Source organism: Paramisgurnus dabryanus, chromosome 1 (assembly GCF_030506205.2).
Source record: "Paramisgurnus dabryanus chromosome 1, PD_genome_1.1, whole genome shotgun sequence".
NCBI classification, from domain to species: Eukaryota; Metazoa; Chordata; class Actinopteri; order Cypriniformes; family Cobitidae; genus Paramisgurnus; species Paramisgurnus dabryanus.
The window spans coordinates 54,112,088-54,137,343 of NC_133337.1; the positions used below are offsets into that span (position 1 = coordinate 54,112,088).

Sequence of the window (25,256 nt, forward strand, 5' to 3'; positions counted from 1 at the left end):
TTTAGTTTAGCATGTTTATTACAATACATACATTTCACATTTGACCATCTGACCCCAGGTGACCCTGCTCTGACCCTGGTGTAACAGGGCTGGTGATATCCAGTCCTTGGCCAACCCTCAGTTTCCTTTATTCCAGTAGCAATTTTCCCCCATTTCATTCAATCAGGGTGCAAAGGAAAATGTGTGGTAATAACTTATGAATACAACATATCTGATAGACTAGTAATCACTGCAACTTTTAATATAAAACTTTAACTTCATTATTACTTAGCAACTGTACATAGGAATGAACTCTGGTTTTAACGCAAGTTGCCGTGAACACCTCACGCTCTTTTCCTTTTTCTTTAAGTACAGTTTTAAAACAAAACGAGGGTACGGAAAAGAAAATACAGAAAATAACCTGGAAAGATTAGGAGAAAAGAAAACGGGGATTCTGGGTGGACAACCTGTCGTCTTCTCTAGTCGAAAGATACAGAGATGGAGGGAGGAAGGGTGGAAAAACGACATGCGTTGCAAGACTGCAGGGCTTTTAGGGTGAACTGCTCTCTCTCAGTGCGATCTGTGTTTCCCTCTTGTTCTTGCTCTCACATTCAATCCATCACATTCAAGCAGGCACTGGTGTTGACCGTGGGCACAGCTGGGCCATCGGGGGCAGGTAGGAGACCACTGAACCAAACATGATGTAAACTCCCTCAAAAGGCATGAAGTGAGGGAATGAAACCATTATAGTGCAACCAGAGAAAGTAATAGATCAATTAACCAAATAACCATGTAGCATTATTACCATTTTTTATATGTAGAGAGAAAATGAACAAGTGGATGCGTGTGCACGGTCATGAGAGGACAAACAGCGTATACGTCTCTTTAATTGTCCCAGTCGATTACTCCACCTTTGCCATGCAGGTCTGGTACATGCTCAAGGCTCAATGGTTCACCAATCATTTAACTGAAGCGCAACGGTTTTCTTTTTATCATATTTAAAATCTGCGGTCAGAGTTCTACATATGGTGGCAATGAGGACACTCGAGATCCCAGTCTGCCTTGGTGCGGATTAATTTGGATGTCAAAAGCTTTGATAGGCATGGCTTCCCATGGCTTCCTCTACAAAATATATATACAACATGGAAATAACATCTACAAATAATCTACATTTACAGGGGCGGGGACAAGGGCGGCTCCCGTAAACCTCTTCACCCCGGTTCAGCCATTGCTTTCCACCCCGTTCCCCTCCCCCTACCCCACCCTCAGTCCAAGCAAGACCTCGCTGCAGCTTGTTAAATGTAAGACTGGGCCCAGAGCTGAATGCAACAGAACATCGGTTCCCCAGGGTTCTGCGCGCGTGAAAATGGGTTTCCCCACTCGTTCACCTACCACTCCTCTCTTCCTATTTCAAAACCACATCACAACCCAAAGTTCCTCAAACCATGAAGGAATTTTGATTCTTCAACTTTTCAAGTTCTTTAATTTGTTGTCTCAAAAATAGTATCCTACATGGAAGAGATAGAGAGAGAAAGCAAAGTTAGGGCATATGTTTAAGCTGGTACATATACCTGCACGTGATGTATATAAGAAGTGTTTACCTCTGCTCACGCAGCGTGGCCTGGATCTCACACACTCGCACCAATGAGCGCAAGTTTTTTAGCTCCGTGCAGTTCTCTGACATATAGATGCTGCCCATGGTGTGGGCCTCCTCACGTAACCGTGAAGCCTGGAGACAAGAGCCATACATGAAATGTTACCAACAGAACAATATTTATATTTTAGTAGCTGATGCTTTTTGCAAAAAAATATATATCGCGTGTAATGCATTTTAAGTCGCTTTGAATAAAAGCATCTGCCAAATGCATAAATGTAATGTAAATGTGCTGTTTTCCATTGAGTTTGAAGGGTTAAAATTTTATTTACTTGTTCTCATTGGTTGAAACCTCTCCAGCCGTTGTAATTTTTTGTATTTTTCTATACAATAAAAATCTAGCTATCCGTTTTATCAGTATGTGTATTCCCTGAAATCGAACCCATGACCTTTTGCGCTGCTAGAGCAATGCTCTACAGAAACGGTGTCATTAATAAATCTGCACATAATAAAATAAGCAAATAGTAAATAAAAAGAAACAACAGCATACCTGTTTCTCCACATGCTCGGCCTGCCAGCCCTGCACATGTTTAATGAGGTTCTCATTGAAGTGTGCGGCCAGTGTGGGAGTGAAGGAACACGTCACTCTGCCTGGAGCGGCTCCGGCAGGTACCGAGCCCGGGGGCATCGTTCCGCTACCTACACCCGGCCCCTGACCACCACCTCCACCACTATTACTGTTGCTGTTACTGCCCATGTGGTTGGGCCCCGGAGACGGACTCCTCTGACTGCTAAAAGCAGGGCAAACAGTAAACAGGTCAATGCCTTGAGATCTGCAACTACTGTACGCACCTCATACTTAAAAGAACATTTCACCCATAGAAACATTAATCTTTATTAAAAGTGTGTTATATTTGTAGGTGAAATATAACATACATTTAGAATTTGGTGCCTATTTGACCGAGAAAAGGGGTGTTTGTAGTCTCACTCCCTCAACAAAGACATTGCACTTCCTTCTTTCAATGATGCAAAATGATGATTTTTACATAATTGAAAGAAGGAAGTGCATCACTTAAATCTGTATTTCTCCTGTCTCAGCAGCAACTGAGAAAATTATGCATGACCATTCAAAAACATGACTGGGGTTCTAACTATACAAAGCTTTATGCAAATGGGTGAAGTGTCCCTTTAACCAGCTAGTTTTTAAATTGAGACTTTTTGAAAAAAAAAAATATATTTTTATGTAATGTAAAAAGTAATGCAAGCTTTAACTAACCATATTTTGATACAGCCATGCAAGGAACAAGTAAATAATATAAATAAATTAAAATGTAAAGCATTTTTACATTACAAAAAAAACTAATAAAAATTATTATATTATACAAAAAAAACTAGGATTTATTTCCAATTAATAAAACAATGGATAAAAACATCAACAGAAATTCAGATCAAAAATCCGGCTTCCTTTATACAAGTAGCCAGAAGATGGCAGCAAAACACAACAATACAAACCACAGTAGGCAATACACATATCTGCTGAGCAGAGTGACCCCATTCACTTTCATAGTATGTTTTCTTTCTACTATGAAAGTGAATGGGCTCATAATTTATACAGGTTTGTGACAACATGAGAATCATACATTTTAATTTTTGGGTGAACTATCACTTTAAAAGTACGATGACCTGCTCTCTTACCTCTGTCTATGCAGCGTCCGTGGAGAGTTGCCATTGTCGTGATGTTTATCTGAAGACAGGGACTGCTGAGACGAGGGTGGGGGGAGAGAACCGGCCTTGATCGACATAGCGTTCATCTGAGAAAAATAGGGAGAATATGCAACATAAGAATGGGTCCCTCATAAGACCCCTTATAAACCAAAAGACCACCCCCAAGTTTTCAATGTCTTGCGCAGTGAAATACATAAATGAAGCTTTCATTTCTTCTGTACATGTACACAATAAGGCCATCCGACTCCCTCTTCTCGATAAAGGCTCAATTCCAGTATGACCAGCATACCTTGGTCTGTGAGGAGACTGGCGTGGTGCTGAGGGGTGGTTTGAGGGAGGCTGTGTTGGTTTGCGGCGTGCTGATTCTGGGAGACACGTACGACCGGGGAGATGAAGCATCTGACGTCAGAGACATCGGAGACTGGCTGGACTGTTGGGCTGCTTCACAGGACACAACAGAGAAGATGCGTAGATAAGGACAAAAGAGCAGCGATCACAGTATAGCAGGTGTTTACCTGGCTGTGAACAGATACAGTCTGACTCAGATTATTGGTTTGGTGCAATGACTGCTAGGAAGATCAATCTAGCAAAATCTCAACACTGAATCTGTATATAATAAATTGATTTAAAATTTTATTATCCTGCTGTCTAAAAGGAAATTTTAGGCAAGTATATTGCAAACAGCAGTCATTTTCTGGCACTGTAGAAAATACTGAGCAGAAGCGACACGTATCGTAGGTTTTGATGTGAAAGGCAATAACAGAGGGACAGCAAAGTGTGTGTGTGTGTGTGTGTTGTATACCTTGACTGGACAGCTGAGCAGCCTGGGATAGCAGAGTTGTGATGTTGAAGGCAGAAGGACCAACAGTCAGAATCTTATGGAGCATGGACTGCAGCGAAGCTTGAGTTACCGCAGCCGTGAGAACTGCAAAGACACAAAACCGAGAATGAAGCAAAAAAGCTAGGAGAACATAGAAAAAACGGCAAGCATTCATTAACCCAAAATATCTCTAACAATATTAAAGAGTGATAAATATAAATATGTGTAAAATCCACAAAAAATATGAAAAAGCCTTCTGCTTCTCTAACTTCGAAGTTACCAAAGCTTCCCTGAAGTTAAAAACAAGGCAGTAAAAATGACAATGACCTGAACAGGAATCTGCATAGGCCAAAGTGAAAGTTGGCCACACAAGGTTCAAAAGAAAACTCAAATTTTCTCTAAAATTTGAATGACAAACATGCAGACTATGTTTGGGCCAACAAGAGTCTATGCAAACATGAAGATATCATTTGTGAATCCCTGAGGCAGATGCTTTTAACTGCACACAATGGGTCAAATGCAAACCTTAAGCCCTTTAACACACAGATTATGGAAAATTTGCAGAAAATGTGTCTGGGATCATTTGAATTTGGTTCATTTACACGGGCAATGATTTTACGGAGTAACACGCATCCTGTTAAGATCCTGAAAAACATTGTACTGTGTTTGTAATCATGCAATTGGTGGATTTTATCTGCAGCTTCTTAAATTTGCTTATTACCCACAATTTCTCCCTCGAAAAAAATGTGCTTAGTTTCATGGTAAGATTATAAACAAGCACATGATGCAGTCCTAATATGCTGCCGTTTGATCTCAGTTTCAGCGTGGGGCTGCCTGATCTTTGCTTCATTACAGTTTGCAGACAATTTTAGTTGTCAATGTTGATCTGCTTTTAAAACCCGTGCATCAAAGAGCTAAAGGATAACTTCTTGTTGCAATGACACATGCGTCATCACTACGCCACATTAGGGGTGGGGGGGGATGCAGACGTGGATGATTATGAATCGATTCACAAATGTCAAAAAACAATTGTTAAAAGTCAGTTTACAAAATAATAACCAAAAGGCAGAAGTCAACTGCGGGAGTGGTGCAGCACACGGATAGTTTAGAGCAGGGGTCTTAAACGTTGTGCCAAAGCACATTCTATTAATAGTCTCAATTTTTATTACATATTTTCTATATTAGCTTGGCTTGGTTTTCGCATGTTAACATTTTAAACAGTACTAAAACATGTAAAATAAAATAAAATCAACAAGTAAAACAAAAAAGTTTTGAGTACACTATATCAAAAAGTAGTAGGGATGTCCCGATCCGATATGCTGGATCGGTATCGGGTCGGCTGGATCGGTATTGGACATCGGATCGAGGACCGACACCATGACCGATCCAATTCTGATATGTGCGTTAGTCGTGGTTGTTACTGACAAGCTATTAAAAGGACAACATTATAAAAGCACCATAAATCGTTACAAACGTTACATAAACTCTGTAACTTACTCGCAAACTGAGTTAATAATCCACTGTTGAAGCGGACGGATGAAACACGTAATTCAAACACTCACGCACGCACACACACACACACACACACACACACACACACACACACACACACACACACACAAGATAACTTTACGCTAATTAAAAGATCTGATTTTATAAAGTCTCAGAAAGGCGTTGAATGGATGCAATTCACTTTGTGCTGAGCACACGATGCGTCTATTCTTTTTGTGTTTTAACAGTTATAAACTTTCTTTTGCGGTGCGAGGATTTCCATGGGAGGATGATTCAAGGGCATCAATTCTGCACCCAGAAAGCCCATAAACAACCAGAAAGCCCAGTATATGACGTAGGTGCATCAATTCTGCACCCGGAATGTGCATAAAAGTCCAGTCAAGCGCATAATTCCCAAAATAACTATCCGCACAATAAAGCTTTTTTACTATGACAGTTTTATGCAATTAAAGAAAAAAATACGGAATTCTGGTATCGGAATCGGATCGGAAATAAAAAAGTAGGATCAGGACATCCCTAAAAAGTAGCCCTCCATATTGTTTTATCCATTGTAGTAGTCCTTGCTCACAAAAAGGTTGGAGACCCCTGGTTTAGAGGGTCCACACCGCACGCACACCTTCAGTTACACAGAAAAAAAAACCCAAACTAAAGTAAACCGTGGGCTACTACTGTGCAATGGAAAAGCGCCATTTGACTGATAAAACCCCTCAAACTTTTGGAGTTTGCTCTGCACAAGAACAACACGCTTATGTGAGCCATGCCTCGCCAAAAAGAGCTACGATCAAGAATTGTTGCTTTACATAAAGCTGGAAAGGGTTACAGTGTTATTTCAAAGACTTTAGAAATTCACTAATCTACAGTTCAACAATCGACAAATGGAGACACTTTGGGATGTTGCTACTCTACCAAGAAGCAGGCACCAGTCAAAATTACACCAAGAGCACAATGAAGACTCATCAATGAGGTAAAGAAACAACCTGTTACCAGCAAAAGATTTGAAGGCATCATTGGAACTTGTTAACACCTTTGTACACAAATCTACAATACGTAAAACACTGAAGAAGCAGGGTATCCATGGCAGGACATTACGAAAGAAGCCACTGCTTACAAAAAAGAACTATGACACTCCATAGCGGTATTGGCAAAATGTTTTGTGGACTGATGAAACTAAGATTAAACTATTTGGATAAAACCCACAGCGCTACATCTGGTGTAGAAAGGACACAGTATATAATCATGAAAACATCATCCCAACTGTAAAGTATGGTGGAGGAAACATCATAATTTGGGCCTGCTTTGCTACACCACGGCCTGGCCAGCTTGCAATCATTGAGGGGAAGATGAATTCCCAAGTATATTATTCAATTCTTCAGGATAATGTGAGAATGTCTGTACGTCAGCTGAAACTGTGTAGAAAATGGGTGATGCAACAGGAAAACAAACCAAAACACCAGAGCAAGTCCACAACAGAATGGCTTCAGAAAACTTTTGGAGTTGCCAAGTCAGAGCCCAGACCTCAACCTAATAAAGATGCTATGGATTGACTTGAAAAGGGCCATTCTGCCATGAAGAATGTGCTAAAATAATTCCTCCTCAACAATGTGCATTAATAACTGATACACAGCTACAGGAAACATCTGGTTGAGGTTAATGCTGCTGGGGGTCAACCAGTTATTAATTCTAAAGGTTAACATACTTTTTCCACTGCCATTTTGAATGAGTGTGTTCAATAAAGACATGAAAATCAGAATGTATGTCAATACCCTTGACTTGGATTTGACAACAAATGTATTCAGAACACCATGAAATTCCAAAAGGTTCACATACTTTTTCTTGCCACTGTATAAATGCACAACATCACTTTTGATAAAAGTTTCTGCCGAAAGCATAAATGCACACATAAAGCTGCTACCTAATTATATCCATAAAATGCAAGAAAATTCACCCTCAAATCCTTCCTTTCAATAAAACAGTCATGATCTATGATCTTTTACAGCCTTTAAAAAAACATTGTGTCGTTTGTGATCCTTTCCCATCATTAAGAGATTCTTGTAGTAACTCACCTTCATTGATCTTGGCCATATCTACACTGGCGTTGTTTAGCTGCAAGGCTGTTTGCAGAGCTGGGAGGAGCTGGCGTAAAAGGGAGGGGTCTTGGAGAAAAGAGGGTGGGGCTGGTGACTGCATCACTGGAGAAACGGGAACTGTGGAGCCAGAGGCTGCACTGGCTGAATTGGCCACACTTAATCCAGATACAGCAGCAGAGGAAGAGGAGGGTGTGAGAGATGAAGGCTTATCTGTGGCAACTGAAGACTCTGTTTTAAAGAATGAAGAGAAGAAAAATACTTAGGTTTACACTCAGTTAATTTATTAAGTTCAAGCAAATCATTTTTGGAGTTCATTTTACTGCCATTTGTTTTAAAAAGAAGAATTCCGTTTATTTTCTACTTTAAACCCAATTTGTAATGCACACCGATACCATGATAAAAGCTTTAGCTTTTATCATGAGCATTTGACACTGGCTCATGCCTACTGACAGTCCATTTAATTAATGGCAAGAGGAATGTGTTCATTTGAGATCCCTTCAGAATGAACAGAGCTGCGAAAACACATTCAGTAAAACACACATGATGGGCTGCTAAACTGGATTCCTTTTTAATTGTTTAATAAATGCTGCACACTTCAGGATCTAAAAAGAAGCACAAATCCCAAGACTAGCAATGTGGCGCGACGCTACTGATTATTTCTTAACCGGTGCCTTCAGAACAAGTGCTCAGAGCTGCTAGAAAAACACAGACTGCACACACTTCAGAAATACAGGGTGCTTTTTGGTTAAAGATCTACATAAAAAAAATCCGGAAACATCTTACTTTAGTAAAAATATTTGACAAATGTGTCAAAAGGAGAAGATAGTTTTTCAAAGATAAGGGACAGTATTGTTTGATAACTGTACTACCGTACTACAATTTTGTGATAGGGCTCGGCAATAAGGATTGCCTGACGGGGACAGCGTGAATAATGCTTAAGCCAGTGCGACACCGCCATGAAAGTTTATAACTTTCATGTGTTTTAAGGCCTTGACAATTTACCTGCAATTAAAAAAAACTTTCCTTACTTAAATTATCATGTGAAACCGGCATAAAACCACTTTGAGGCAAATTCTGCATCATGAAAATCAGATCATGTGCAAAGAATCACAACAACAAAGCCACAATTTATTTTAATGCAGGCTTATGTGGTTAATAGTCACATAATTATTGCTGTCAGGGTTTCCCGCAGCATATTTCAGTTTGGAAACCCTACCGCCTTAACTAAAAAAAAGCATTTTCGCTGCACAAAAGGCCGTCAAGTGTATCTCGAAGAATAGCGCATACGCGCATCACACTGGGAGCGGGGATGCGCGCCACACGGCCGAAATGAGAAAGACGTGGTCCGGACCGTCACTGTCTGGAGGATAGCCAGTTGATAAAATGTGTGTCCGTGAGAACTGTAAGCGGACTTATGTTATGGGGTTATTTTTAAGCCTGTTATTTTATTAGTCTAAATTTCTTGCAATTTTAAAGTAAGTTACCTGGTGATTTTGTTGTTTGAGCAACCTGCTAGGGTTTCACGTGCCTGTTGATTCGATATAATTGTTGAGCGCTTTTGCTCACTTTATTTATGTGCATTATTTACATGCTACAGTAGTTACACTCCTTTAAGATAATGTAATAAATAGTGGGAAATAATGAGTTTTTAAAATTTTTGCGCTATCTATCATCGTTCGGCAGACGTTCTACAACATCTGCTTCAGTTTTTTGTTTATTAACCCTTTAATTTCACTTCATCACGCAGCTATTCCCGTTAGAGGTAAAACAATTAATTCACTAATAATCTAGTATGTGTTAATTTTTTGTTATAGTTTCTTCAAAATTAAGTTTTACTTGAGTGTTTGAAAAAAAATCTCATAAACAAATCAAAAAAATTACAAACATTTATAAAATACCCCGTGATTTTATAAAAAGAACAAAGTTGCACATTAAGTAAGGTCTAAAATTAGCATTAGTTACAGAAATCGAATAAATTAAACAGTAACATTGTATTTAATTGTATTAAGTTAATGTAATTATTATTGGTCCCGTACACACTGCATATTAATTCGGTTGTCACTTCACCTTTTAATGCTTAATCCTGTTCTGTACACACACAGTTCAGTAATTTACGGTACTGACAACCGAATTCCACAACCGAATTAACTCCCGCAAAATGCAGGTAGTGACAACCGCATTTACAGAAACTCTGCACAGTGTGTACATAACCGAACTGAACAACTAGTAGTTAATCAAGTGTTTAAACGTTTATCATAAACAGGACAGATCTCTCTTCTGAAAAAAATAAATGCTTAGAAGGGGAAAAAGTCTTCTGTATGCACGGTTCAGAAAATGACAGAGGCACAAGAAGAATCCAATAATAAACCGAAATAAATCTAAATGCTTTACCTCAAAGATCAAAATATTGGGACCGGCCACTTCAAGCTTTATTAACACCAAAAACTTGATCGCTTCATGAGCCAAAAGCTGTAAACGGTTAAGCACCAAAACGGTATTTACGTACAAAAAAGACGAGGACCTGGCAATACTGCAAGACCGTCCGCTCCGTGCTGTGAAGCAGCCTCACAAAAGCATAAAATACACAACGCCAAGATGGAGGTTTATTGCAAAACACAATGCTGTTATTATTTTGGTCAAATCTGTGATAAGCACGCGAGACGGCAGGACGTTGCTATGGTTATCTCTGTGTCAATCATCGCATTTTCGGGAGTGAGTCTTGTTCCGTACAGACATGAAACGAACATTTAGGGGATTCACTCCCACATTTAAATGCGGTTGTCACTCCCGAAAGTTTGCAGTGTGTACGAGACCATTATTAGAGCTTCTGAAGTGATTTTATCCTTGTCTTGGGTTGTTTGATTTACATTAATGATAAAGACTTAAGTAGGTTAATTGAGGTTATTGTGTCTTTAAGACAAAATAGGCACGGATTGGTTTCTGCTTCTAATCTATACACACACACTACAAACATAAACAAATGTTTTTATTAGAAAAAAATACTGTGGAGATAATTTTGTTTATAAGTTCCCTGTCAAAAACAAAGATTTTATGTTCGCTTGCTTATTGAAACGCGTCTCTCCGTGTGTGCAGTATTGAGTGCCCAGCATAAACAGTCGTCCCACATAAAAATGTTACATTGTTTTTCATTGCTCTATTAGCCAAATGTATTTTAATACAATACAGTAAGAGATACAGTGACCCAACTCTCTAAAGTTTACACATCAAGAGTTTTGAATCTGCTGATCTTTGAAGGATGATCACGTCTGCCTGGAGCTGGACCGGACACATTCAATGGCACGTGTGTTTTTGCATAAAGAAAACTGCTCAATTTAGCAGTTTAACTCACTTGAATGTTAACATTTGCAAACCTTTAAAATACAATCAAATGATAAACTTATTTAAATTTGCTTATAAATCTGCGAATCACATGCGAGCCGAACCGATCAACTGCGATCTGTTGCAGCACTAATGCTGATGGTCTTCAAAGACCTGCTGCTGCCACCTGCCAGCATGGACAACGTAGGCGGTAATGAGAAGTAGAAGTAATCAACAAAACAACACTGCAAAAACTCAGAATGATTGCATTCTATAAATACAAAACCAATCTGTGATCGTTTGTGGAAACATGGCTCCTACTGTGCACCGCTAATAAAGAGTATGTCAGTAATAACCCTGCAAAAGCAAAACACATGAAAACAAACAGCATCTGCCAACCAAACATCGGACCACTATCTTTCTGAGGAAGGGTTAGGGTCTGTACATTCTTGCTTTGAGATATCTTGCTAAAAAAGTGCCACATACATCTAAGAAACTGAACTTTATACTGATTCACAGTAACATATCTGCACGGGGTACTAATGCTTCTACCAAACAGCAGATACAAATGACTGTCAGTTATAATTTGGCTCCCACAGCAACTGAGTCATGCAATTATAAGTGCTATAGTTTTAAAGCTTCCTGTGTTTGGCAGCCCTAACAGATGAGTTGACCTAAAGCTCAGGTAGATACTCAAAGAAGCGATTACCTAAAATGGTCAATGTTACAGCCGTCAGCACTACACTGGCTGAACATAAACAACCTTTACAGTCAGGTTACACAGCTAAATCATATGGTTTTAAGACAGTGATACTTACTAGTGCTGGAGAAGCTGACAGGAGCAGCCTGCATGGCTTCACGCCTGTAGTCCCTGTCCTTAGGGAAACTATTGACCACTGTAGCCGTCTTGGTCGCCTCTTTCTGCTTCTGCTCTCTGGAGGAAAAAATGACGGTGTTTACAAATCACAGAGGCATCCAATGATAACCAGATCATTTTCACAATGCAAGACCAGACACTCTGCTGGTAAGAGTAACCAGCCATGAAGCTAAAGCCCTAGCTGTTAGGTCTCAATAAGCGTAAATTCTAGGGGTGTAACAATACATCGATATGGATCGATACATCGATTTTATTTCTAACAACCCGATGCATCAATGCCACACGTTTTGACACGTTCTCATTCCTTGACATAACGTCCATCTATGCATTTCCGCCAAAATGTGTATTTTTGTTTGTTTTTTTTCTGCTAGCATCAGCAAGTGAATACAATGCAGCAACAAAGCGGTTATATAAGCAAAAACAGCGAAAATGCAGAGTCCTTTCTCCTGACATGTTGATCAGTTGATTTTTTTTAAAAAGAAAAATCTCTCAAGAGAGACCACTGCAGCACTTGCTAGACTGTTAGATCTGATGTTGTGTGACAGATCAAATGCTTAAGTTTAACAGCTTTATTTTTATATTCATTTGTTTTTCAATAAAAAAAATGTTTCTAAAAACAGTGAAAACAGTGATGGCCACTATTGCACATTTTGGCACAAAATACTGAACAACTTTGATTGTTGCCATCATAAGCTTGATTTTATGTGACATTTTGCCCCTTATTGTTCATTTTTCTTTCTTTAAAAAAGAGGGTTAATTTGTTGTTGTAAATGTTCCAATTGGGACTAGGGCTGCAACAACGAATCGATTAAATCGATTACTAAAAGTGTTGGCAACGAATTTCATAATCGATTTGTTGTGTTGCGTGACGCAGAGACGTTTAATAAAAAAAAAAAGGAAAAACTTCAGTTAAGCGCGGAGCGGAGTGAACACACTCGCACTGCGTCCCAAACCACCTAATTCTATATAGTAGGCAAAGAGTACGAGAAGAAGTGCTTTTCGCCTACTATATAGTATGGAAGTATGCGGTTTGGGACGGAGCGTTGGTCTCTCTCGCACACTGTTGCTTGCAGAGTTCAGCGCCTCATAGACAGGGTGGAGAAAAGACAGGGCGGCGGAGAAAAGATAAAAAACAGCAAAGGTAGAGGAAAACGACATGTCAGTGTTTTACTCCTCCCAAACGTAAGCGCGTCACCTGGAAGTTATAGCCGGCAAAGAGGTAAACAAACAAGGAGGACACGCTTATGCTTTATGGAGCGACGACAGCGAGTAAAAAAGTTTCTAGAACAAATAAAAAAACTCCAATGATATTAAACAAAGACATAAAACGTTGAGAGAGAGTTGTATGAACGCTTTTCCCCGTCATGGACCTGTATGTTAAATCATCGCGCGTCACTCTCCTGCTGTTCTGTACTGCGCGCTCCAGCTCATGCCGAGCAAGGAGACGCGCGTGCCCGGCCCAACATACAGTACAACATACCTTAAGTGCCGCCTTTTGTTGCATAAACATCAGCTTACATTTTTTAAGGCGAAGTTATGAATGGTGTATTTGCATTTTGAAGTAGAAGACGCATTTTCCGTTTTCACAAGACTCATTTATGTGGCCAAATGTAAATGTTTTAACAAATGAGATAGCTATCCGATCAGAGAAAACACATAACGTCAAATATAAGGTACAAAGCTGTCACTGGGGCAGTACCCTTTATAAAAGGTCCTAATATGTACAATTAAATATGTATCTTTGAACTGCCAATATGTACTTTTGAAGTACTAATATGCACTTTTTGGGTACAAAGGAGTACCTTTTTATGAAAGGGTACTGTCCAGTGACAACTTTATTTCTGAGAGTGTACTCATTTACTATCTTTTTGATCTCATCAAGAGAGGCTTCTTGATGGGAAATGCATCATTAAAAAAAGTCTATATATTTGGCAGATGTAAAGGATACATGTGTATTTTTTGTGTTAGTCCATTTTTATTTTATTTTATTATTATTGTAACAGCTCAGGTGTGTTCAAGGAGCAACATGTTTGTGCAATTTCTAAAGATTTTAGTTCTGTTTAGAATAAGGGGTTGGAAATGAATGCTTTTCTTGTTTTTGTTTTTTATCCGATTCATCGATTAATCGAACAAATAATCGACAGATTAATTGATTATTAAAATAATCGTTAGTTGCAGCCCTAATTGGGACAAAGAGATTGTGCCATTTTTAAAGAGTTTAATTAAATGTTCACGTTATAGATTTTGGTTGCTTTGTAAGTAAAAATGTAACTGCTTAACTAGGCATGTAATATAAAAATATTAATAAATTAATCAAATCGTAATTGCATTGAAGCAGCATTTGATGTATCAGCAAAAATCGCATCACTGGCGGAGACAATCGATTTTCAATGGAATCATAAGAAACTGTCCAATTTACATCCCAAGTATTTCCTGCAAGTAAATTGATGAAATATATGAAACAAAACATTTTGGCTTCTGTAGCACGTTTAAGAGCATTTATTCATTTTGCGGTCCATAAAAAAAGGATTAAACAGTAAAACAGGAAATACAATGAAAAGATTTGATTATCAATCTTTTCAAATGTAGGCTTTCATTAAGGAACATTATACTTCAGTATATTAAGGATTAAGAAACAATAATTATGTTGTCTGAAAAAAACCCAATCTATTATGCACATGCTGTGACAGGCATACAAAACCCAGTTTTTTGTTCAGAAAGTCTAAATCTACACAATTTAAACAGTTGAGGTTTCAAAGACAACGCAGTTCAGTTATGCAGAAGACACTGTCAAACTCTGTAAAACACTTAAACGCACCCTTACACTGACACTTTCTTGATGTGTTGTAGGTGTACGGTGTGTAAAACAGGCCTAAAACTGTAAAACATGCGATTTCTGTACAATCCGAGGAGATTCTACCAAGGAACAACTAAAAAAACATTTTAGATCAGTGGTTCCAAATCCTGTTCTGAAGGACCCCCTTTACACATTTTGGATGCCTCACCAAACACCCCCCCCCCATTTAATTCTTCAGCGATGTACAAGAGTCTTAAATGGAGGTATCCACAATGTACATTTTATTTATTTGGTTGGGACAGTGCACGTTCAAGAACAAACATGAAATATACATGCATGTAAACATGCCGGATTATAGTCACAGGATAATTTCCATCCGTAGTCCCGTGGGCTAAAATCAAATCAAATGTAGTGTTGGAGGTCCTCCAAGAACAATGTTGGGGGGAAAACGTTCACAGAGATCGTTCACAATCCTGTCTCCCGATTAATAATGTGACTTTCACCAACAGCTTTAACGTCTTTTTTATTAGCATGTAGTTTAGTACAATAAGAAAAGCATGTGTTAAATACCTTTCCAGCCACTCTTTGGGTTTCTCCCACTGAGACACCTCCGTCCTGCAGTTGTAGTAGTACTTCTTCCCTGAAGAACTGATGTGTTCGGACCAATCATCTGGCGGCTCGTACGGCTAAACAGATGGAAAACAACAGGTGTGAGCACTGGGAATCATGAGAGCTTTTAAAGAGACAGCAACCATCAAATAGTTGAACCTTTTGGGTAAAGAAAATGTCAAGGGGAAAGAGGACTATCCTCTCTGGCATAAAGTGACTTTATTTTAATGGAGCAACAGCGCGAGCAAGTGTAAAATAAATAATACATGTGACGAGTAACAGGTAAAGGAAGCATGAGAGAGTGATGGTGAATGTGTGTGTGTGTGTGTGTGTGTGTGTGAGTGAGAGAGAGAGAGAGAGAGAGAGAGAGAGAGAGAGAGAGAGAGAGAGAGAGAGAGAGAGAGAGAGAGAGAGAGAGAGACACGTGCAGTGCGAGTAAGAGAGAAAGAGACTTGAATCCTGATGCAAGCATGTGTAATTTTTGATGAGCCAGATATCTGCACATCGCCCCTGCATGATGTCTATGTAATCCACCTGAAGCCTACAAGCAGTCTGACTTTTAAAGCCTAGCACCAGTTTCAGACAGTTAACAATCATTGACACAAGTTTGTAATTGACTAGTCACTAGCATTAAAAAAAGGAATTGCAAAAATAACGAACAAATCTCAACCATGACTGTTCTCCGAACATTCCCCAGATGAACCTATGGCCGAACAAGCAGGCAGTCCTGCCACAAAATCACAGAGAGAAATATTTTGTCGTACTATTGTAAATATTTTATGTTTTTTTGCATATTGCAGAGATGGAAAAAATACATTTCGCCTGAAGACATCTTAAAAGTCTTTGCATACAGGATTAGAGCAGTGTAATATAATCATTACTGCAATTAGGTATGATGACAACATTTTCAAAAACCCCAAAGCTCAAAATTTATCACATAACTAGACAGAGCAGACATTCCCATTTACAAAGATACCTGAATTGTAAGAATCCATTGAGGATTGGGAAAGTAATTATAATTTTAATATTAGAAATCAGAGAAAAAGTTATATATGGATATCAATGGAAGGTGTGTGACTGAAAATGCTGCTATTCACATGTTTTTGCTTGTGACTTCCTCATTTCATCAGATATTTGCATGAAATTTTAACAGACGGTCAAATTTTGTTAGTTCTTACAAATTAAATCATGAACATTTACTGTTTTAGTTGGAATTAGTTTGTCATATTCAGACTCAGACCCATGTTTTTTAGAACGATGCCTGCAGTTCTGATGTTCTGACAGGATGTTCGTTAATCTACCACCACAAATGTGACTACCAAATTTCTGGGATTCATTTAAATACCTTATCCTCCATAGGTTACGATGAAATTTCATCAGTACCAAGATAAAAGATATACATTTTGTTACCCCTACCTTTCAGATGTGCCAGAATCTTGCGGAAGCACACCGACAAGTTGAAAGTGACACAAATTTTCAAACATTTGCTGTAAAATAAAAACACCTCAGGACTGAAAGCTCAAAATATCAAACGCTTCCGGTGGTTCCTCTTCACGTATTGTAGTATTCAGTAAAAAAAAAAATACTACAACCATGAGGCGAGAGGTGGATATTGCATTACACGCATCTTAAAGTAACAAGCCGGTTGAAACCCAGAAGTTCGACCCAGAAATTTGAGGCGCGTGCCCGCAATGTCAGCATTGCTACTGCAATACATTTTAATTTTGACATGGGATGTTAATGCATAAAAATATTGATTCTTGTTTTTTATTTAATTTAATATATATTTAGACATGAATTTTGGCACATTTATGTAGGTATAGTTATGTAAATAATAATCACATTATAAATCGTAAATATATTAAATGATTCTTTAAATGAGTTCAGTTTGAGTATGAAGTGGAGGAGTGTTAAAATGAAGTGCATTCTCATATATTTCAGAAGTTGGCTGGCAGCTTTTTAAAGTAGTTGAAAATAAAGTGCTAACTTGACACTTATAGCACAACACACCATCCCTGCAGAAAAAAATGCACCAAAATATCACTCGGATTTAATCAATGAACTGTGTAGTGGGAACAAAGTACTGAACTGTGTAGTGGGAACAAAGTACTTTTGTCGCTTTTTTAATACTTTCTGTAATAAATACAAATTGGAACAAATGGCACAAGGACAGAGATTTCAGTTTGGTTCCTATATTGTTTAAACATCAAAGATATTAAAAGGTTATGCTGATTCACAAAACTTATCTTGGATTTATAAAAAGAGCTTATGGCACACTGACATGGATAATTTATCAGGTCTGTTAAAATTAGTACGGTTCATAAAATGATTCCTCAACCTGACTGTGGTTTGGCACAACGTCTAACGTTTTTAGATTGGAATTCAATCCAATTTGGCTTTACTGATTACTAAGTCCTGGTCTTACAAATAATACTGTATTGCACCATGTTAAACATTAGAAATTATTTTCAATATTTACCGTATAATTTTTTGATGTTCCAAACCTTTAAGATATGCTATAATAGTTGAATTGGGCAAAAGCGCCAAACCTTCCCTCTCTATTCTGGTAAAGGTAAGCAGAGCCTAGCATATCCCAGAAGAGTTGATATCTACAGCATAGGGGACAGATGGTCTGCACACAGGAGAGTTGACACACCACCAGATAACACGTTTAACAGTAAAGCACCTTTTCTGCCAGGGATAATTTTGTTTGATCCAAAAAAGGCATATAAAATCCTAGAGCACTCATTTTAGCCAAAATAAAAAAATTGCTAATTCGTAAGTATAATGTTTTCTTTTAAATGTGTTTTGACTTCAGTATGATTTTCCCATTAGGGATGTAAGAAAATATCGATACACATGGGTATCGGGATATTATGTTTCCCGATAATGTATAGATTCTCAAAAATGCTGTATTGGGTTTTTATCATACAAGTTTCATGGCATTTGTTTCGCTTTTAGTTTACATCCTGACTGCTAGGCTAGATAGTGCTCATCTTATCTTCTTTAAGAGTAACAGGAAGTAAACACCGGCACAACTGGCTGTGATCAGAGTCAGTCAGCGTTACAGCGCATGTCCAGTCTCAACACTCCTCTGTTTCTATGGCGAATGACAACTGGCTCCTGTTTTGAAAGTCACGTCCACGTGCTACACTTTCTTTCTCCCATTTTTTTATGAATTACATTTTTTTTATATCCAAAACGTTTGCTCAGAGAGCATAGAGATGGTAGCAAATAAGCAATGCTAATGTCAAGCCCATTGCACTGAATGAATCATTATTATAGTTCAATTAAGTAAGCTGACTCAAGATTAAAAAGTCACCCTTCACAGTGACAGCACAAAGAATCTGAAATAAAGAGTGGATTAAGCTCTTACACAGGAATAATATGGACATGGATTGTATGCACAAATGCCAGGCAACTTACAAAGGAGAATGCTGCTAAGGTAAGACAATGTTTACTTCCATGGAGTATGAGAAGCTAAATGCTTTTGTGCTGCCTGGTCAGGGCAGCGGGGGGCAAAGGGCATTCAGTATGCCACAAGAGTATCGCGGAAGGTAGTGAGGGTGGTATGTCGCAGGATTTCTGCTCGGTTCAATTGAACACAAATCCTCATATATTTGTTCAGTTTTATACTATTCAAGCGAGCTGAGGCAAACTATTCCTTGCGTTTAAAATATAATCATCTGCATCAAGACCACTCTCTGTCTCTCTTTTGCTTGCACGTGCAGAGAGCTGCGCGTTCATGCTGGCCAAAGTCAGATCAGTAAGTAATAATCATGTGTATGTTTGTAAAGTTTCATTTCAAGCGATTGTATTTAAAATATGGATCGCGTTAAGCTGGACCAATGTGTTTAAGGCACTTCTGAAGGCACCACTGCTTTGACACGCGTAGCCTTGTGCAACAACACTACACAATGCATTGAATTGAGTAAATGTTTATGTGTGTGCGTGCGTTTCAAACAGGGAATGTGAAAAAAATGTTACCTCAATAAATTTAAAGTCATTCCTATTGTATGTGTGTTCATTTTAATCATTAACATTAAAGACACACTCTTTTTACGACTAAAATAACAGTAAAGGGTAAAAACATTTTTGCCAAATATTAAAACAAACAAAACGGAATTTGCTAAAATTAAAACGGACAAAACGGAATTTGGAAAAAAGAAAACGGAATATGGGAAAAAAATAAAACTGATTTTATAGGGCCCTACATTCAAATGTCACAAACTTTGGAAACGTATTAAATGGTAACTTTTTTTTTCAAAGTTTAATGTTATTGAATCTGTGATTTCCTCTCTTTCATTCGTCTTAAATAGTGCAACACTTGCAAAGGCATCCAAAAAAGTTTTCCTTTTGGTAAAAAAAAAACTTGCATGTTCTGCAATGTGACCATTGTGGCTATGCATATTGCGATATCGATGCTGGGGCGATATTGTGCCTCCATTGGTCATACAGAAAATTTGCATGCTGTGTGTAGTGTAAATACTGCATTCTGCATACTATTGCATAACATACTACTCCTGTCTTAGACAAATGTGGCCATGTCATGAAACCCAGGTTTAAGTCTCAATCAATCTAATAATTTGTGAGAATGACAATCTGGGCTTTCACAGGCAGGGCCACAATTATGAACCCACAAGTCTAATCAAACTTTTCTATATTCCATTTCTAAAAAAAGACATCTTCCATTAAGGATGTTTTGCAACTATAATGATATATCTAATCTACTTTGCATGTGCTAATATCTGCCTCTCTTAAGCTGGTGCAGGAACAAGGTCTCTAAGGCATAATGGCACTTACCGCATCTGATGATTTGTTGGGATTTGAATGAGAGTTGGAGCTGTGCAGAGAGCTGTGGTTATGGGAGTTCTCTTGAGGGGATATACTGGTCCCTGAAAGAAAGGAACACAATATTCGTTTTCAGAAGTAATACATCAAAATAGATTCATATTTAATACTGTCACCAGAAAAAAATATGGCTTGGCGAATTATGGTACAGGTGTTTGTACAGAACCTGTCATGTAAGACAGAGGTAGTAAAATAATTGTGCAAAATCTATTTGTGGATAAAACAAATAAACAAATGTATGGGAATCACTGAAATTATTAAAATAATAAAAAAATACTGAATAATGAATTTAGACACAAAATATGCCTGCAATTATATAATCACCCACAAGGGTATATAAACTACATGAAAACTGAAACACTTAGCTAAATATCCAATACGTTTATTTCTTTATAATGGAACCACATCAGCTCAAAAGGAAAGGTCATACGGCAGTTTGAAAGATAAAGCAGACAGATTACAAATGCTCATTGTTATTATTCATTCTGACAAAAACCTAATAATCAGCAGAGCTGGGCAGACATGAAGAACAGCGTAATGATTTTATAATACACCAGAGCCACGCTCTTCACCATATATTCGGCACACTCATTAATCAGATACTAGCTAAAAATAAAGATTACTCATGAAAAACAAACGTCTACTGGATTAAAACTGACGACCGGCTGAATGAGCATCAACAGCCCAAACTAATATTCCAGAACGATAGGATAGTATGACCCACTCGATAATTGCTCCTCGATTGGTGGGTCTTTGATGATACATTAAAATGTCATTTGAGTTGGGAGATGAGCAAAACTTCATATTTTCAAACCAGACAGTCGATGGGCTGTCTTAAAGGCTATTTAAAGAAAGGCTGGCTTTGTCAAAATAACAATCTAAAGTGTTTTCTGAGGGGTGTGGAAGTGTCTGGAAGACCAGACACTCGTCGCAACCAATCTCTAACAACAGAACACTTTTTCAGAAAGAGTTATTGCTCAAAATATACATTTTATAAAACTTATTTTGGGTGAAAATGTTACAAGAAAAGTCAAGACATAAAAAAGCTGTGCAATCAGCCATTGCCAAACCACAAATCCTCATAGGGCCATCTCAGCTATAGCAAGATCAGGCTGCAGACAGACCTTAAGGTACAGACAGTTCTCGATGCCTCGGAGAAAGAGGTGTCAGGCGAGTAAATAAATAAAGACACCTTGCGTGAGGGAAAACTACACTCATCAGATGAGCAATGCTTTAGTAAAAAGTGCACCAATGGTTTCCTTTGCATTCAGGATAAAAACACATAACACTGCATTGATCAGTTGTGTATTCAATTCATCCATAGCCTACGCTTCGGCTATCATATATACTTCTGCGTCATTGTCCGCATTGATGTGCAAACACACATAAAGACTGCTGGTACTCAGTATTCACATGTGTAACCTACAGTGGCAGCACAAGCGCCAAAGCAGCAGCTTGTCCAGAAAAAGTATATAAACGGTGACAGTTGCTGCAGTTTGAGTTAAATCGCTCCTCAACTTGGCCCATCTTTGTTCTTGTTCGCAAGCGGAACGCCTTTAAAGGAATTTGACCTGGCGGGAGGGGTCCTAGTGGACCAATCACAGCGCTTGTGGTCCATGTAGAACAAATGTGTTGTTACATTTTTGGCAATGTGCACATCAGACTATGCAAAGCTACAAACAGCCTACGGCATAGAACTTACGCACGACTATAAATGAAACTTAAGTGGGAGAACAAGTCTATATTGATTGCTGCAAGTGCATTCACTGACGATAGGTAAACTCTTTCTGCTGTCCACCTAGCTAAATGTTTTATTTTGTGCCCTAGGTAGTCCGCATTTGCACATTTAAAATAGTAAAAAAGCTTGAATGAATGAATGAATGAATGAAGAGAGTAGGTTAGAAAAGCAGGTTTAAAATAAATGTTTATTAGGGCCCGAGCACACCGAGGTGTGAGGACCCTATTGTTCTTCAAGGAGTTATTATTATTATATAACTCTGTGTTTGAAGGCCTCATTGATGGGTGTGGAGGAACCAGAAAACCTGTTTTGGGTTTGCCTCATGACACATGAAAAAACTTATTCATTGATAATAACAATCTTGTTTAACAATGTTTATCTTGGTTTTTGAATGTAATGACAGAAGTCAATTAAGCAAAGACATACACAATATAATAGCCAGAAGTAGATAACAATTACACTGCTAAACTTTCATCAACACTTCAATAGGAGATGTGAAATACTTTATCTAAAATAGCAGACCTATTAAACAGGGATGCAAACTCTTAAGGGGTGAGATGCGAGCTTAAGTTGAACATATAAATAACCGTGTGTGTGTGTCATCATAAGTTTTTTTTATGGAAAAATCTGAGACCCATCCATCATTTTGACAGATTACACTTGGCATAGACTGATCTATGTGAAGTTATGCGAAACCGCTATTAGTAAGCACTGGTCTCGAAACTTTCTCGCAAAACTCTGATGTCATCAGCTAACACATCTGCGCAGCGCTGCTGAGGTTTAACACATTCCATGGAAGAGCACACGATCAATCTCCAGAACAAAACTACAACTCTAACAAGACGTTGTCTGTCTGAGGTACACACACAATATCTAATGACAATAAAGTCTGCATTAATCTGCCTTGATGCATTTATTACACAAAGAACAAGCACAAGACGGTTTCAGATTCATTAAAGTGTCGTAGAGAAATTGATTTGAGTTTAGTTCAATTCAGATTTTTACACATTTGATGATATAAGAATCGCAATAGTATTTTGTAATTTTCTTAGTTCATATTTGTCTGCGTGTTTTACTGTGCTGTCACTGTGGAAAAAAACTATTGCTTCAAGTTGAACATGTAAAGTGATACACGTTCTCTGTTCATCTGTTCTCTTCACAAATAAATACACAGTTTCAATTGACATGCTTGTATTGTAAGTTCAGGATTAAAAATGAACATGTGAAAGCTATTAATTATTATCATTAAAATATGAAATGATGGATAATGATCGAATTTTTACGACTGTCCTTCAAAATGATGGTGAATGTAAAAATCTAACGCAACCTCTGGCTTATATATATATAAACTAGGGCTGGACCAGAAAATTTGAATATTCGAATATTCGTTCCGTGGGTTGACATTCGATTTTCAGTTTTGAGATTCGCATATATATATATATAAATATTTTTCAGCGTTAATGCAGAGCTTTTGCCAAGAAGGAAGTGCGCTTCACGCTCCCGCTCTGTAGGTGGCGCAGAGAGACCAACATTCATAGCCAACATCCACCAAACGCCACCAGTAGAAGAGATCGCATCGAAGGTAAAGCGCGCTTCCTGCTTTGGCATTCACGCAAATAGTGTTGTAAATAACTTTGTTTCTTGCAAAAACTGATTGATTTGCTTCACAAGGCATCAATGTGTCACACGGAATTATGGGGGATGACTTTTGTATTGGATATATATGCTTTAGCTCTTAAAGTGTGCGGATCGGTTGACTTGCATGACAGAGCACTGGGGTTTCTGCAAAATATCTTCTTTATTGTTCTACGGATGAAAAAAAAACATATTGGATGGTGTAAGTGTTATAAATAAATTTGATTTTGAAAGTATGCTACCGTTTTATTACAGTTTGTTGAACTTCGTTCATTTATTTTCGTTGCTTTATTTAAATAGCATACCCTTTACGTTGTCAGTAATTACTGTGCTGCTAATTTCTGATACGGGAATGTTTGTTGTTAGAAAAATGTTAGGCTACCTTATTAAAAGGTGTTTTGTTTCAGTAATGCTGTTCTAGCAGGACGCGTGACAGGCACGCCGCTTCCGGCTTGTGCTGTTCTGTAGTATTTTTAAAGTTTATTAATTCTAAACGTGTCACATGTCCATATTGCACGAAAAAAGGCACTACACTCCCTTGGGTCCGCAGCAACACATCCGCCACATAATAAAACTGTATATAGACAGAAACATACACAGAGATTCCTGCCTTTATTAAAGAGAAAAATGTTCAGCCCCTCTTTCTGAAGCTTCGAATATTCGATTTGATTTCTACTAGAGCTTCGAAGCTCAAAAAATGGTATTCGGAACAGCCCTAATATAAACGTATAAAAATAGTATAATTATTATTGAAAATTTGTATTTCATATTTAGTACACATAAATGGATAGTCCAGGGCCTGGTAAAAGTATAAATAGTAGACAATGACATTTACTTTAAGTTGTAAGGATATGCTCTGTTCATACAGCAGCTTACAGTCACAGCTCTAATACAGTATGTATGAATATGAATGAGCAACTGTTAAACTCATATACTATACTATTTGCACAGGACACCTGTAATAATACTGACAGATGTACATTTAAAAACTGCACCTTTATCAACAAAGTATAATTTGCACAATGGAGGTAGCGCTGTACAACAACATTAGGTGTGATTGTATGAGCAATGTTGTACTAAAAACCAAAGCCAGTTGACAGGTGACAAGTTTGCATCCCTGGTTAAATTAAAATGGTGGATGTAAAGATTTTTAAAAAGGATTTATAAAATGCTAATTTAAAAAGTAATTTTATAATAAGTTTTATAATAGTGCATTAGTACGTAGCTAATGTAGATTCATTGTTTTTGTGCACAGCTTATATTATTTAATTTCAGATAAGCCTCAATGAGTGCATTTAGATTCACAAAATAAGCAGATGACTATCAAAAATCTGTTAATTATAGAAAGTTGTTTTAATGTGTTAATACTGCAAATCAATAAACCGGCCACTAAGAAAACTACATAGGTTTCAAATATTTGTCAGGTTTCTTGCAGTCAGTGACAACACTGCCTACAGTCCACCTAGTCATTCAAAAGATATCCTATTCTTTCCTGATGACTGCAGAACCTGTAATTGTAGCAAGTTTTTAATTTATCAGTTTCTCCGACAACTGCATGAATCGAGAGAAGACTTTTATGCATTACTTTACGCTTACTTCCATTTGCGGTGTTTAACTTTTACAAGACATGTGAACATGAAGAAAACGTTGAGAAAGACAGTTAAGAAGATTATAAAAATGTGATCCAAACATTAATTAATCATTGAAGAAACTT

At 37.9% G+C, this 25,256-nt stretch overlaps 1 protein-coding gene across 2 annotated transcripts in view; it reads right to left on the bottom strand.

The window, feature by feature from the left end:
* waca (WW domain containing adaptor with coiled-coil a) overlaps window positions 1-25,256 on the bottom strand; it is a 29,646-nt gene continuing 4,390 nt past the window's right edge. The window contains exons 4-13 of one of the 2 annotated variants that reach the window (XM_065242342.2): window positions 20,122-20,213; window positions 15,280-15,395; window positions 11,854-11,969; window positions 7,694-7,945; window positions 4,101-4,223; window positions 3,588-3,736; window positions 3,269-3,384; window positions 2,124-2,364; window positions 1,581-1,708; window positions 1-1,487 (exon numbers count right to left, since the gene is read on the bottom strand). In XM_065242342.2, coding sequence (XP_065098414.1) covers window positions 1,418-1,487; window positions 1,581-1,708; window positions 2,124-2,364; window positions 3,269-3,384; window positions 3,588-3,736; window positions 4,101-4,223; window positions 7,694-7,945; window positions 11,854-11,969; window positions 15,280-15,395; window positions 20,122-20,213 — 1,403 coding nt within the window. In that variant the 3' untranslated portion in view covers window positions 1-1,417. Of the gene's footprint in view, window positions 1,488-1,580; window positions 1,709-2,123; window positions 2,365-3,268; window positions 3,385-3,587; window positions 3,740-4,100; window positions 4,224-7,693; window positions 7,946-11,853; window positions 11,970-15,279; window positions 15,396-20,121; window positions 20,214-25,256 lie in introns of both variants that reach the window. The other variant, XM_065242341.2, reaches the window with a different exon arrangement.